Raw genomic sequence first — 14066 nt, 5'->3', positions numbered from 1 at the left:
CAAATTGTGGTGTTCTGCTCCCTACACTGTTTGCATGCAGCCACCACGAAAGCTGGCTAGTAATAGCTAGAAATGGGCGAATACTAAAATATTTGGATTATTCAACCAAATAATTTCTAATATTCATACCGAATAACGAACCTAATGCAAGTCAATGCAATCAACCCTGCCTAAATGCCTTTTTAAACAAACTGGAGCCTAGTCTGAAATCTCTTCCTGTGCTAACAAGCTCTTAAAAGCAGCAGTTATAAAATAATCCCTTTAAAATGGCATCTTCTTTGTAGGAGCAGTAGATCATTTAAAAAAAAAAAAAAAAAAAAAAATCAGCCCGCCCTAAATACCTTGTTAAGCACACTGGACCCGAATCAGATATATCACCCTGCACTAACAAGCTCTTACAGCTTGTGGAATAATCCCTTTAATATGGCATTGTCTTGGTAGAAGCAGTGGGTCATTTCAAACAATCAACCCTGCCTAAATGCCTTTTACCGAAACGGTACCCTAATCAGATATCTCGTCCTGAAGTACACTCAGCTTGTAGCGGTCTTGTGATTTAGCCCTCAAAAGAGCTGTTGCTTGAATCTTCATGCAGATCCTGCCACACACTAACACTGTTCCTTATGCAGCAGCATCAGCGTTCCCTACGATCGGTCCGGATGAAATGCACCTAAGATGGCTTCGACGTGTCCAATATTGACTTAGTTGACATGATCCAGCCAGTAAATCACAGTAATATCAGTAGCAAAGATGGCTGCGGCTTTACTGTGATCGCAAAGCAATCCCAGCATGTTTAGTGGCTGAAAATAAGGCTCCAAACATGCGAAAAGGAAACTCCAATCTACTGAAGAGAGGAGGAAAACACTCGTCGAGTAACGGAGATCACGAATACCGTACTATTACTGCGAGTAACAAATAGTGCCGAGCATATTTGCTCATCACTACTAATAGCTCTTCCAAGGGGTGTCAGATGTCAGACCTGAATAATCTGATATTTTCACATATATTCTAAAATTAGGACATCAATATCATAGAAGGGATACCCTTTTAACCCTTTAATGACAAAGTCAATTTTGACATTCATAACCAGGCCAAATTTAGAAATCTGACCAGTGTCACTTTATGATGTAATAACTCTGGAAAGCTTCAACGGATCCCAGAGATTCTTAGATTATTTTTTGTGACATATTGTACTGCATGTTAGTGGTAAATTTAGTACGCTATATTTTGCATTTATTTATCAAATCAGAAATTGAGAACATTTTGAACATTTCATAATTTACAAAATTTGAATTTTTATGCCCTTAAACCAGAGTTATTTAACACAAAAAGATAATAAATAACATTTTCCACATTTTTTACCCGATTTCTTCTGAGCGCGCTGATACCCCACATGTGGTGAGAAACCTCTGTTTAGACAAATGGGTACCTAAACAGCAGAAGCCCCTCTCAAGTGACCCTATTCTGGAAACTAGACCCTTCAAGGATTTTATTCAGGGGTATAGTGAGCATTTTTAACAAACAGATACTTCACAGTATTTGATAATATTAGGTCATTATACTGAAAATTTAATTTTTTTTTCACAAAAATATTGCTTTAGCACCAAATTTCTCACTTTTACAAGAGGCAGCACCAAAAAAGTGGACCCCACAGTTTGTTATCCACTTTCTTATGACAGCAAAAACTCTGTTTGGACAAATATTGGCATTTTGGAAACCAAATATGGCTGAAAAAGTTTTGGGCACCATGTCACATTTGCTGAGCCCGTAAAGTACCTAAACCGCAGAAACCCCCCACAAGTGACCCCATTTTGGAAACTAGACTAATCTAGTAATCTATATAGGGGTGTATTCAGCATTTTGAACTCATAGGTGCTTCACATAACTTTTTAAAATGTGAGTTGAAAATGTTGGTTACTTTTCTTTTACGCTAAAATGTTATTTTAGCCCAAAATTTGTAATTTTGACAATGGTTAATAGGAGAAAACGGACCTCATAGTTTGTTACGCAATTCCTCCTGAACACAGTGATACCCCATATATGGTCAAAAACTAATGATTGGGCACATGACAGGGGCAGAAAGCGAACAGTGCTATATCATTTTTGGAATGCAAATTTGAACAACGTGTTGCATTTGTAGAGCCCCTGAGGTGCCAAAAATGCAGAAACACCCAGATGTGACCTTATCTGGCAGACTAAACCCTATAATGATTTTATTGGTGTGGTATCTTTAACCAACACATTACACAGAATTTTATTAGATTGGAGCGTGAAAACGAAAAACGTAGGGTTTTCCTACTAAAATTTTACTTTAGTCTCAAAGAAGGGAATTTTGTTTACTTACCGTAAATTCCTTTTCTTCTAGCTCCAATTGGGAGACCCAGACAATTGGGTGTATAGCTATTGCCTCTGGAGGCCACACAAAGTATTACACTTAAAAGTGTAAGGCCCCTCCCCTTCTGGCTATACACCCCCAGTGGGATCACTGGCTCACCAGTTTTAGTGCCAAAGCAAGAAGGAGGAAAGCCAATAACTGGTTTAAAGACCAATTCAATCCGAGGAAACATCGGAGAACTGAACCATACCACATGAACAACATGTGTACCCGAAAAAACAGAAAAACCCCGAGAAAACAGGGCGGGTGCTGGGTCTCCCAATTGGAGCTAGAAGAAAAGGAATTTACGGTAAGTAAACAAAATTCCCTTCTTCTTTGTCGCTCCATTGGGAGACCCAGACAATTGGGATGTCCAAAAGCAATCCCTGGGTGGGTAAAAGAATACCTCATGATAGGGCCGTCAAACGGCCCTCTCCTACAGGTGGCCAACCGCCGCCTGAATGACTTATCTACCTAGGCTGGCGTCTGCCGAAGCGTAGGTATGCATCTGATAATGCTTGGTAAAAGTAAGTAGACTCGACCAGGTGGGTGCCTGACACACCTGCTGAGCCGTAGCCTGGTGCCGTAATGCCCAGGATGCACCCACGGCTCTGGTAGAATGGGCCTTCGGCCTTGAGAGAACCAGAAGCCCAGTAGAACTGTAGGTTTCAAGAATTGGTTCCTCGAGCCCCCGAGCAAGGGTGGATCTGGAAGCTTGCGACTGTTTACGCCGACCAGCGACAAGGACAAAGAGTGCATCCGGGTGGCGCAGGAGCGCCATGCGGGAAGTAGAACCTGAGTGCTCTCACCAGAACCAACAGATGCAAATCTTTCTGAAAATGATGGACTGGACGAGGACACAAAGAAGGTGAGGTGATATCCTGATTGATATGAAAATGGGATACCACCTTAGGGAGAAATTCCGGAACCGGACGCAGAACTACCCTGTCCTGGTGAAGGACCAGGAAGGGAGTTTGTATGAGAGCGTTGCTAGCTCGGAAACTCTCCTAAGAGACGAGACCGTTACTAGAAGGCCACTTCCCGTGAAAAACGGGAAGGGAGACATCCTTCAAAGGCTCGAAAGGCGGCATCTGGAGAGCAATTAGAACCTTGTTCAGATCTCAGGGCTCTAACGGCCGCTTGTACGGAGTGCTGAGAAGACAAACTCCCCGTAGGAACGTGCGTACCTGAGGAAGTCGTCGTTTCTGAAAAAATACAGATAGCGCTGAGACTTGTCCCTAAAGGGAACTGAGCGACAACCCATTTTCCTACCTAGATTGCAGGAAGGAAGGAAACATAGACGATGCAACCGGCCAGGGAGAAACACCCTGCGCCGAGCACCGAGATAAGAACATCTTCCACGTCCTGTGGTCAATCTTGGCGGACGTTGGTATGCTAGCCTGTCTCATGGTGGCAACCACGTCCTGAGGTAATCCTGACGACACTAGGTTCCAGGACTCAATGCCACACCATCCGGTTGAGGGCCGTAGAATTCAAATGGAAGAATGGCCCTTGAGACAGCCAGTCTGATTGGTCTGGTAGTGCCCCCGGTTAGCCTACCGTGAGGCACCACAGAACCGAGTACCACAACATCCTCGGCCAATTTGTAGCGACGAGGATGGCGCGGCCGCAGTCGGTCTTGATCTAGCGCAGTACTCTGGGCAACAATGCCAGAGGTGGCACCTAAGGTAGCTGGAACTGCGACCAATGCTGAACTAAGGCGTATGCCGCCAGAGCTCGATGATTGTGAAACCGTGCCATGAAGCTGGCACATTGTTGTTGTGCCGTGACGCCATTAGATCGACGTCCGGCCTCTGTCAGCGGCGCCAGATCTCCTGAAACCCGTCCGGGTGAGGAGACCATACTCTTTCGGCCACACCTCAGCGACTTAGGAAGTCAGCTTCCTAGTTTCCACACTTGGGATGTGAATTGTGGATATGGTGGATGCCGTGTCTTCCACCCACATCAGAACCTGCCGGACTTCCTGGAAGGCTTGCCGGTTGCGCGTTCTTCCTTGGTGGTTGATGTATGCCACCGCTGTGGAGCTGTCCGACTGAAGTCGGATATGCTTGCTTTCCAGCCGCTGTTGGAAGGTTTGTAGGGCAAGATACACTGCTCTGTGTTCAAGAACATTGATCTGAAGAGTGGACTCTTGCTGAGTCCACGTACCCTGAGCGCTGTAGTGGAGAAAAAATGCTCCCCACCCTGATAGACTCGCGTCTGTCGTAACTATCGCCCAGGACGGGGATAGGAAGGACCTTCTTTTTGACCAAGAGGTGAGAAGAAGCCACCACCGTAGAGATTCCTTGGCCGCCTGAGAAAGAACGACGACTCTGTTGAGGGACGTCGACTCCTCGTCCCATTGGCGGAGAATGTCCCATTGTAGTGGACGCAGTAAAACTGCGCGAAAGGAACTGCCTCCATTGCTACCATCTTACGTAGGAAGTGCATGAGGCGTCTCAATGTGTGCGACTGGTTCTTAAAGAAGAGCTTGCAGCCCGTAGTGAATGCTGTTTGTCTAGCGGCAGCTTCACTATCGCTGAGAGAGTAAGAAACTCTATGCCTAGATATGTTATCGATAGGGTCGGGGTCGGATCTGACTTTAAAAAGTTGATGATCCACCCAAAACTCTAGAGAGTCTCCAGCGCAACGTTCGGGCAGTGTTGGCATGTTTCCTAAGAGAGTGCCTTGACAAGTAGATCGTCTAAATACGGGACCACAGAGTGACCCTGAGAGTGCAGGACTGTGACTACTGCTGCCCTGACCTTGGCGAAGACCAGTTGGACTGTCGCTAGCCGGAAGGTAGAGCTACGAACAGAGGGTGTTCGTCTCCTATAACGAAGCGTAGAAACGCTAGTGCTCTGGATCAATCGGCACGTGTGGATAAGCATCCTTGATGCCTAATGATGCTAGGAAATATCCTTGGGACCTTGAGGCGATGACATGGCGGAGGGATTCCATCCGGAACCGCCTGGTGTCCACGAGCTTGCTGAGCATTTTTAGATCCAGAACGGGACGGAACGGCCCGTTGTTATAGGTACCGCAAAGAATTTGGGGTAAAAACCGTGACCTTGTTCCTGAAGAGGAACGGGGGTCATCACTCTTTCTGCCTATAGAGTGCACCCTGTTTGCAGAAGAGCAGCGGCCCGGCCGGGAGGAATTCTGAAGAATCGAGTTGGAGGACGAGAAGTGAGCTCTATCCTGTACCCGTGAGACAGAATGTCTCACACTCAATGGTCATTGACCTATGGCAGCTAAATATCGCCAAGGCGGGAGAGCCTGCTACCGACCGAGGCCGCAAGTCATGAGGAAGCCGCCTTGGAAGCGGGTTTTCAGACTGTCGCTTTTTTGGGCGAGACTGAGCCCGCTAAGAATCTTAGCTCCTCTGATCCTTTTGAGTCCACATTGGACGAGGAAAAATGGGACCTGCCCGAGCCTCGAAAAGGCCGAAAACCCCGACTGCCTCTTGCTCTGTTGGGGTTTGTTGTGTCCGGGCTGAGGAAAGGATGAATCCTTACCCCTGGACTGTTTGATGGTTACATCCAACGCTCACCAAACAGTCGGTCAGCAGAAAAAGGCAACTGGTTAGGCAACCTTTTTTGGAAGCAGAATCTGCCTTCCATTCACTTAACGAGCAGACCAGGCTCTGCTTAAAAACACGGAGTAGCGGAGGCTACCGCCGCACGGTTCGCAGAGTCCAGGACAACCTGAATCGCGTAAGAAACAAATGCAGACATTTGAGAGGTTAAGGATGCCACCTGCGGCACAGATGTACGTGTAACCGTGTCAATCTGTGTAAGACAAGCTGAAATAGCTTGTAGTGCCCCAAGGGAGAGAATGCCGGAGCCAACGGTGCGCCGACAGCCTCATAGATGGCTTTCGACCAGAGATCCATCTGTCTGTCAGTGGCATCTTTGAGTTTGCAGTTCCATCTCCCACTGCAACTATGGATCTAGCTACAAGCCTGGAGATTGGAGGATGCCGCTCGGGACATTGGGTCCAGTCCTTGACCAAGTCAGGGGACAGGGATAACGTGTATCCTAAGCCGTTTGGAGAAGCGCATATCTGGATAAGCGTGGTGTTCCTGGACTGCCTCTCTGAAGGCAGAGTGGTCCAGAAAAATACGTGAAGCTGACTCCTCCACTGGAGGAGCTGTGAGAAATAACCCACATTCTATAGATGGACGCTATAAGATTATTTACTATGGCGTCACAATCAGGTGTATCCAGATTGAGAGCGGTCTCAGGATCAGAATCCTGAGCCGCTACTTCCGCCTCATTACACAGCGAGTCCTTCTGTTAGGACCCTGATGAAACCGAGGCCGCTCATAGCGAGCCCACTTAGGCTGTCTGGGACTGACGTCCGTGCAGAGCCGTGACTCTGGGATGCGTGTGACATTCCCGGAGCTGTTAGTTATTCACACTGAGGGGGGCCATGGATCAATGATTCAACAGTGCCCATATTGTGAGAGACATGTCCGGACTGCTAGGCTTCTAGTATCATAGCCATAGTCTCAGAAAAGCTGTCAGTAAATACTGCAGACACCGTCCTCATCCCCTGGCCATTAGTGCATACAATGGGAGTCTATGTACCTGCCGGCCGTATAGCCGTACATGCTGTACCAGCTGTATAGAAAAACATGTGGTTCTGCACCTTTGTTTTACACAGAGAATATGCTGATAACTCCTCCGCATAAACCAGGAGGGTATATACAACGTGCGACCAAACAGTGCAATGTATATATACAAGCATATCTATAAGTGCACTTCTGCACTAGTGGGGTTAGCACCACAGGTGCTGCTTAACGCCTGTTACAGCGATTGTGTGACTATCAGAATGCCAGGGTCTTCCACACTTGTCTCTGTATCGTACAGAAACTGACACTAATGGCTGCCGGTGTCCTTGTAGAGAAGGAAGCCGTGGGCGTGCCTGAGAAAGTGCGGGAATCCGGATTCACAGTGCACACAGTGAGAGGGGTGGAGTATGCAAAACATACTCCAGCTCTCAGCTCTGCTCTATGCAGCGTCACGCCCCTACCCTGACTGTCAGGGCTGTGGGCGGTAACGAAGGGAGACTAGGCCCAGAAGCCGGGGACTCGAGTTAACAGCGCGGCCGCCGTAAAAGCGCGGGCCGCGCTGAAGTCCCCGGCGCACCACAAGTGCCAGCCGCGCCGCAGTTCCAGCGGCCGGCGCGACCGATTCATAGAAGTGGCCAGCGTCCCGCCCGTCTCCTGACTGGCAGGTCTGGGGGCGGGAACGAACGGAAGCAGGCCGCAAAAGCCGGGGACTCTAGTTATCAGCGCGGCCGCCGTAAAAGCGCGGGCCGCGCTGAAGTCCCCGGCGCACCACAAGTGCCAGCCGCGCCGCTGCCAGCGGCCGGCGCGACCGATTCCTGGAAGTGGCCAGCGTCCCGCCCCTCTCCTGACTGGCAGGTCTGGGGGCGGGAACGAACGGAAGCAGGCCGCAAAAGCCGGGGACTCTAGTTATCAGCGCGGCCGCCGTAAAAGCGCAGGCCGCGCTGAAGTCCCCGGCGCACTACAAGTGCCAGCCGCGCCGCAGTCCCAGCGGCCGGCGCGACCAATTCCCATAAGTGAGCCTGCTTCAGCAAAGCTGAATGAGGCCATGGCACAGGCGCCGCAGCGCTGATGTCCCCCGGCGCACTACAACACCCAGCATGCTGCGGTGTGAGCGCCAAATGCACGGGGACACAGAGTACCTTGAGGAAGCAGGGCCATGTCCCTGATGTACTCCGCTCCATCCAGCATCTTCTCCAGGGGCTGTAGATGGAGCACGGTCTCAGTGCCTGGAGACCGGTAAATCCCACTTCACCCAGAGCCCTGTAAAAAGGGATGGGGAAGGAATCAGCATGTGGGCTCCTGCCGCCGTACCCGCAATGGGTACCTCAACCTTACAAACACCTCCGACATACAGTGGGGTGAGAAGGGAGCATGCTGGGGACACTATATGTGTCCTCTTTTCTTCCATCCGACATAGTCAGCAGCTGCTGCTGACTAAAAAGTGGAGCTATGCGTGGATGTGTTGCCTCCTTCGCACAAAGCACAAAACTGGTGAGCCAGTGATCCCACTGGGGGTGTATAGCCAGAAGGGGAGGGGCCTTACACTTTTAAGTGTAATACTTTGTGTGGCCTCCAGAGGCAATAGCTATACACCCAATTGTCTGGGTCTCCCAATGGAGCGACAAAGAAATTTTCATCTACACAAAGGGTAACAGGAGAAAATGGAGAGGACAATTTGTTATGCAATTTTCACCGAACGTGACAGTACCCCATATGTGGTTGTACACTACTACCCTATGTCATTACATGGCAGGATTCAGATGGGAAGGCATGCAACTTGGTATTTGAAATGCAGATTCTGTGTGATTAGATTGTGGCCCTCATTAGCAGAGCCCCTGAGGTGCCAGATCAGCAGAAGCCCCACAAGTGACCCCATATTGGAAACATTCACTCGTAAGGAATTCATCTAGAGGTGTAGTGAGTATTCTTAACCCACCTCATACAATTTTATAACATTGGGACATGGAAATATAACATTTTAGTGGTAAAAATGTAAAAAAAAAATAATTAAAAAAAAAAAAAAGCTGAAAATTTGCCAGTCACACAAGGGTTAAAATGTGAAAAGCGACCAAACAATTTATTGTGCAATCCTGCTTCTGAAGATACGCTCCCAGTAAATTGTTAGGTGCGCTCTCCCCACTACAATAATGGCATACACATGGTCGCTTACTGCAGTTTAGGCTCAGGGGAGCTCAGAAGGAGAGTGCATTTAAGATTTGGGAGAGCAGACGTCATTGAATTTTATTTGGGGGATGGGATCCATATCGCGTTTCCAGAATTTTTTCTACGAGTAATATGGGAACCCCCGATATTTCCAGTGACAGATGACTTACCTGAGTGGGGGCTGGGTTTGTGTGGAATAAGTTGAGGGTTTTATTGGTAACATTTTGGGGTTGCGACTGAGATCACATCCTGGGGTTCTGCGCTGAGCACTTACGTCGGGGTTTTCACGTAACTTCCCCCAAAATGTGATTCAGACGAAACCCCCGACAGAAACACTCACTCTATTGCAACAGATAGAGACACCTTGGATTCCGTTTGGCATCTGTTTTGCTGGTGTAAACCTTTTAAAGCATGCACAGAGCTGTGGTCATTGACATTTGTGTTCTGAAAAGAGGTCTGAAATGATGGAAAATTGCCGGACTGGAACAGAGACCAGACCAAAGTGTCTCCATCTACCTCATTAGAGTGACTGGTTCAAACAGGAGATTTATCTGAATTGCGTTTTTTGGGATTTACACAGAAACCCTGATGTAAGTGCTCAGCAGAGAACGCAGGATAAATATCAGCCGAGTCTTCTTCTGATTTTTGGGAGGTAGAATGAAGAAATAGACAGCAGAACAGGAATAGTTTTCCTTTTTTGATATATGCGAGATTCACCATGCGGTATTAGTGATAGGACGGATTTATTCTGTGGGTCAATGCGATTATAGAGATACCATATTTTTTTGCTTTTTTATGTTCTGATCCTGTCACACAGTAAATATGTTTTTTATACTAAATAGTTTTTCCGTCGCCATGTTCTGTAACTTTGTTGGGTTTTTTTTGCAAAGAGGGCTGTATAAGGGCTTATATTTTGTGTGACAAGTTAGAGATTTTTTTGCTACCATTTTGGGGAACAAAACATTTTTTTGATTATTTTATATTCTGATTAAAAATGATTAAAACCAGCAAATTCTCTTATTGTTTTTTTCAATATATTTTTTTTGCACAGTTCACGGCACGGTAAAAGTGATAAGACTAATTATTCTCCGGTCAGTATGTTTAGGGCGATACCAGATGTATATCGCTTTTTTATAGTTTGCTACTATTACACAATAAAATCTATATTTTAGAAAAAATGACTTTGTTTTTGCTTTGCCATATTCTGAGAGCTGTAACTTTTTTTATTTTTTTTTCAGAACGAGCCAAAGTAAGACATGTTTTTTGCGGGATGGTTTGGCATTTCCATTTCTATAATTTTTTTTTACATATGACTTTTTAATTGCTGGGGTTTTTTTTTTTGCGTGACGACCTGACACTTTTATTGAAGCTATTTTTGGGTATGTTTGGCATTTTCATAATTTTTTATTATATTTTTAAGAGGTGTGGTGTGTAAAAATTTTTGAATTTTGATTTTTTTTCTCTTTGTGGTACACACCATATGCGTTAAGGTAATTTTACATTTTTATAGATTGAATTTTTAGTTTCCTGAGATCGGATATTCTACGTATTGCAATAACACAGTATTTCATTGCATAGTATAAAATGTGGTCTTCTATATAGCTTGTAAATCTGCAGGCCCATCAGTGCTTCATGGAGCAATGAGCCAATGGGTGCAGATGACAGCGGCATCTAAATAGTTAACAGCAGCAATCAGAGCTTACTTCCGATCTCTTCTGTTAAGAGACAGATGTCGGCTATGTAACACAGCTGACATCTATGTTGTGTGGAAGAAGCTTAGCTCCTGAGCCTCCTCTATCCTTATGGACCCCAGCAATGAAAAACAAGTGTATCGTTTTGTGCTAAAAGGTTTAAGTACACTGTGAATCCTACCTTGCGTTTATGTTTTATCAGTGTATTCATAGTGATACTCACCAGCCTCTTCAAGTAGGTTCTCATCAAATACTTTATTCTTTGAATCTTTGAAGAAGTTAAATTTTTGGATCTTTACTCCATTGATTTTTGGAAAGAGAAGGGCAAAGCCAGACTCCCCATCTTCTAATTCCCTGGGTGGATTACTGGCAGATCCCATAGGTGTTACTAGTGTGAAATCAAGCAAATAAACAGAAGTAACAAGTTAATTCCATGAGTAGTGATGCAGGTGCAGTTTACAGTAGGGCACAGGAACAATATGGATGTCAGAATGATTCTAGATGAGCTTATTTCTGAAAGGTCAGACAAACCACTATATGTAATGACATCGACACCAACGGCTCCCAGTGATGTAACATTTACACCAGGTACTCTTCCTAAACCCCCAACAAGAAATACGAAAAGAAAAAAAAAAAAATAACTACCGCAATAGCAAGAATCACCTCTACTGTTAAATCAGAAGACAGGAAATACACAAGGAGTCTAAAAAAAAAGCTCCAAAAGGAACAGAACCAGAAGTAAAGGCAGCCATACATCTAAAGGGAACCTGATAACACTGACATGCTGCCTGATCACAAACAGCATGTATAAGACCGGGCCTGCATGATATCAGCCATATATCTAACTGTGAAATACTGCACAAGTAGGACCCCAACAACTTCCTGCCGCCCACTGCTCTGGAGTGACAGGTCTCTCCTTGCATGAATCTATAGGAAGAGTCACTCCTGGGCAGCGGGCTGGGAGACACCGCCAGTGACCCCTGTGCAGCTCGGTCCCTGGCGGCTTTAGAAGTGCATTTTCATCTGAACAGATAAAGCGTTCCAGCATTAAACATACGACTGAAATCATGAAGCCTAAAGGCTGCTTTACACACAACAATATCGCTAGCGATCTCGTTAGCGATGTGACACGCCTAGATCTTTGCTACGATTTGCCGAGATCGCTCATAAGTCGTTTTATAGCGGTCACACGTACCCATCTCAGAAACGACGCTACATCGTTCAGTAATATATTGTTTGACCAAGGCGGTCATTTGGACACTGTCACACAGCATTCCTCCCAACGATTCCGGCAATGACAGAGGCGTATAATTGTCAATAGCATACACCCTGGTGTGACACCAATCAGAGCGGAGGAGGTGTGGAGCATTGCTCGTAACGACATGCCCGCGTCGCTGATGACGGACGCACTAATGATGTTGTTCGTCGTTGGCAGGGTGTCAAACGTAGCAATACGTTTGCTGCATTCGAAACGCCGAACAATATTTTGAAAATGAAAGACGTGTCAACGATTTTCGCTATTTTTATAACCGTTCGGAGTCGCTTGCAGGTGTCACACGCAACGACGTCGCTAACGACGATGGAAGTGCGTCACGAAAACCGTGACCCTGACAACAGATTGTCAGATAAATTGTAGCGTGTAACGGGGCCTTTAGTCTGATATGTCTGTGTATTAGGCAACCGGTAATGCAGTCATTGTCTGATACGCGCTGTACATGGATTGGGCAGTAGGTATTACAGCCATTGTCTGATACGCGCTGTACATGAATTGGCAGCAGGTATTACAGCCATTGTCTAATATGCGCTGTCTGTGGATGGGGCAGCAGGTATTGCATCTATTGTCTGATATGCGCGGTCTGTGGATGGGGCAGCAGGTATCAGATGTCAGGTTCCCTTTAGTAGCTGTATTAGAACAATCATTCGACCAAGCAACATTCCTCTTACCCCATAGAGAAGTCCCATTTTTTTTCTACTCTGCTCACAATAAAAAGAATAGACACAGGATGGAAACACCAAGTCACAGTATATTACCTACGATTCCCGGGGTAGCAAGTCCCACAAGTTCACAGTCCGTTGGCAGCAGTTTCTCCAGAGAAGTTGCAGTTTCTAAACCATGTATCTTTTTTGCTACAAAAGAAGAACATCATCAACAACACCAGATACCAGCACCGCCGGCGCCACGTGTATGATGCGGTCACTTCATTTTCAGTGAAGTTCCTTTCATGGGTCACGTAGTCAAACTCCCTGAATCCATAAAGCTTGCTGCATTACACTTTATGCCAAGTCCACAGGTGCCAATGGGCACTGATAAAATACAGTGACATGAGCTCATATTCGGAAATCATGTGATGTGTGCGCAAAGTACGCTCAGAAAGTTTAGTGCTTACATACAAAGTAACAGATTTTGTGTATCCCACATTGAAAAAGTTAGTAACATATACCTAGTATATGGAGCATGTGAGCATGGGTCAGCGGCATCACATATCCGAATACACAGGGTCCTGGGAGACTGAGCAAGGCTGGAGTGCAGGAGTAGTAAAGCTGCAAGATTCGCGTCTTAAAGGGGTTTACCAGACAACTAATAGGTGGTGTAAACTTAGACATGATTGATCAAACAGCATGAATCAGTATGATATATCTGCTGCATTTAAAAGGAACCCGTCAGGTGCAATATGCATCCAGAACCATGAGCAGTTCTGGGTGTATATTTCTAATCCCTGCCTAACCGTCCCCGTATACACTAGCATAGATAAAGGGATCTTTAGGAAAAGTATTTATAAAGATCATCTATGATATGCTAATGAGCGCAAGACTACTCGCAAGGGCATTAATCCTGCGCTCATTCCACCCTCTTAGCATGTTATTACGCCCCTGTGGGTGTACTAACATGCTATTCAATGCCCAATGCCTAGCGGCATCAGGGGTGACGTGCGTACCTGTGTCCATTGTCACATCATGAGATGTCGGGCAGTGCACATGGATCAGAAGTCTCAGCACTTCCGGTCATGAGCACTAGACCTCTCTGAAGCCAGGACATGTACACCTGGCTTCATAGTGTGCATGACCGGAAGTGCTGGAACTTCTGATCATGCGCACTGCCCAACGTCTGATGCGGTGACAACAAACACAGGTACGCGCGTCGTCACCGATGATTTTAGGCAATGGACATTGACTAGCATGTTTGCATGCATCTGTGGGTGTACTAACATTCTTAAAGAGCAAAATGAGCGCAGGAACAAACACCCTTGCAACTTCTCCCTTCGCT

The 14066-nt window shown here is 46.3% G+C and overlaps 1 protein-coding gene across 1 annotated transcript in view; it reads right to left on the bottom strand.

Moving 5' to 3' along the window:
- FBXO22 (F-box protein 22) overlaps nucleotides 1–14066 on the bottom strand; it is a 52107-nt gene that overhangs the window by 14289 nt on the left and 23752 nt on the right. Inside the window, exons 4-5 of the mRNA XM_075342645.1 lie at nucleotides 12833–12928; nucleotides 11025–11189 (exon numbers count right to left, since the gene is read on the bottom strand). Coding sequence (XP_075198760.1) covers nucleotides 11025–11189; nucleotides 12833–12928 — 261 coding nt within the window. The remainder of the gene's footprint in view (nucleotides 1–11024; nucleotides 11190–12832; nucleotides 12929–14066) is intronic.

The sequence above is a fragment of the Anomaloglossus baeobatrachus genome, chromosome 4 (assembly GCF_048569485.1).
Source record: "Anomaloglossus baeobatrachus isolate aAnoBae1 chromosome 4, aAnoBae1.hap1, whole genome shotgun sequence".
Lineage (NCBI taxonomy): Eukaryota > Metazoa > Chordata > Amphibia > Anura > Aromobatidae > Anomaloglossus > Anomaloglossus baeobatrachus.
Note: the sequence above shows the minus strand (reverse complement) of the source record. Positions and strands in the feature narration are given on the sequence as shown.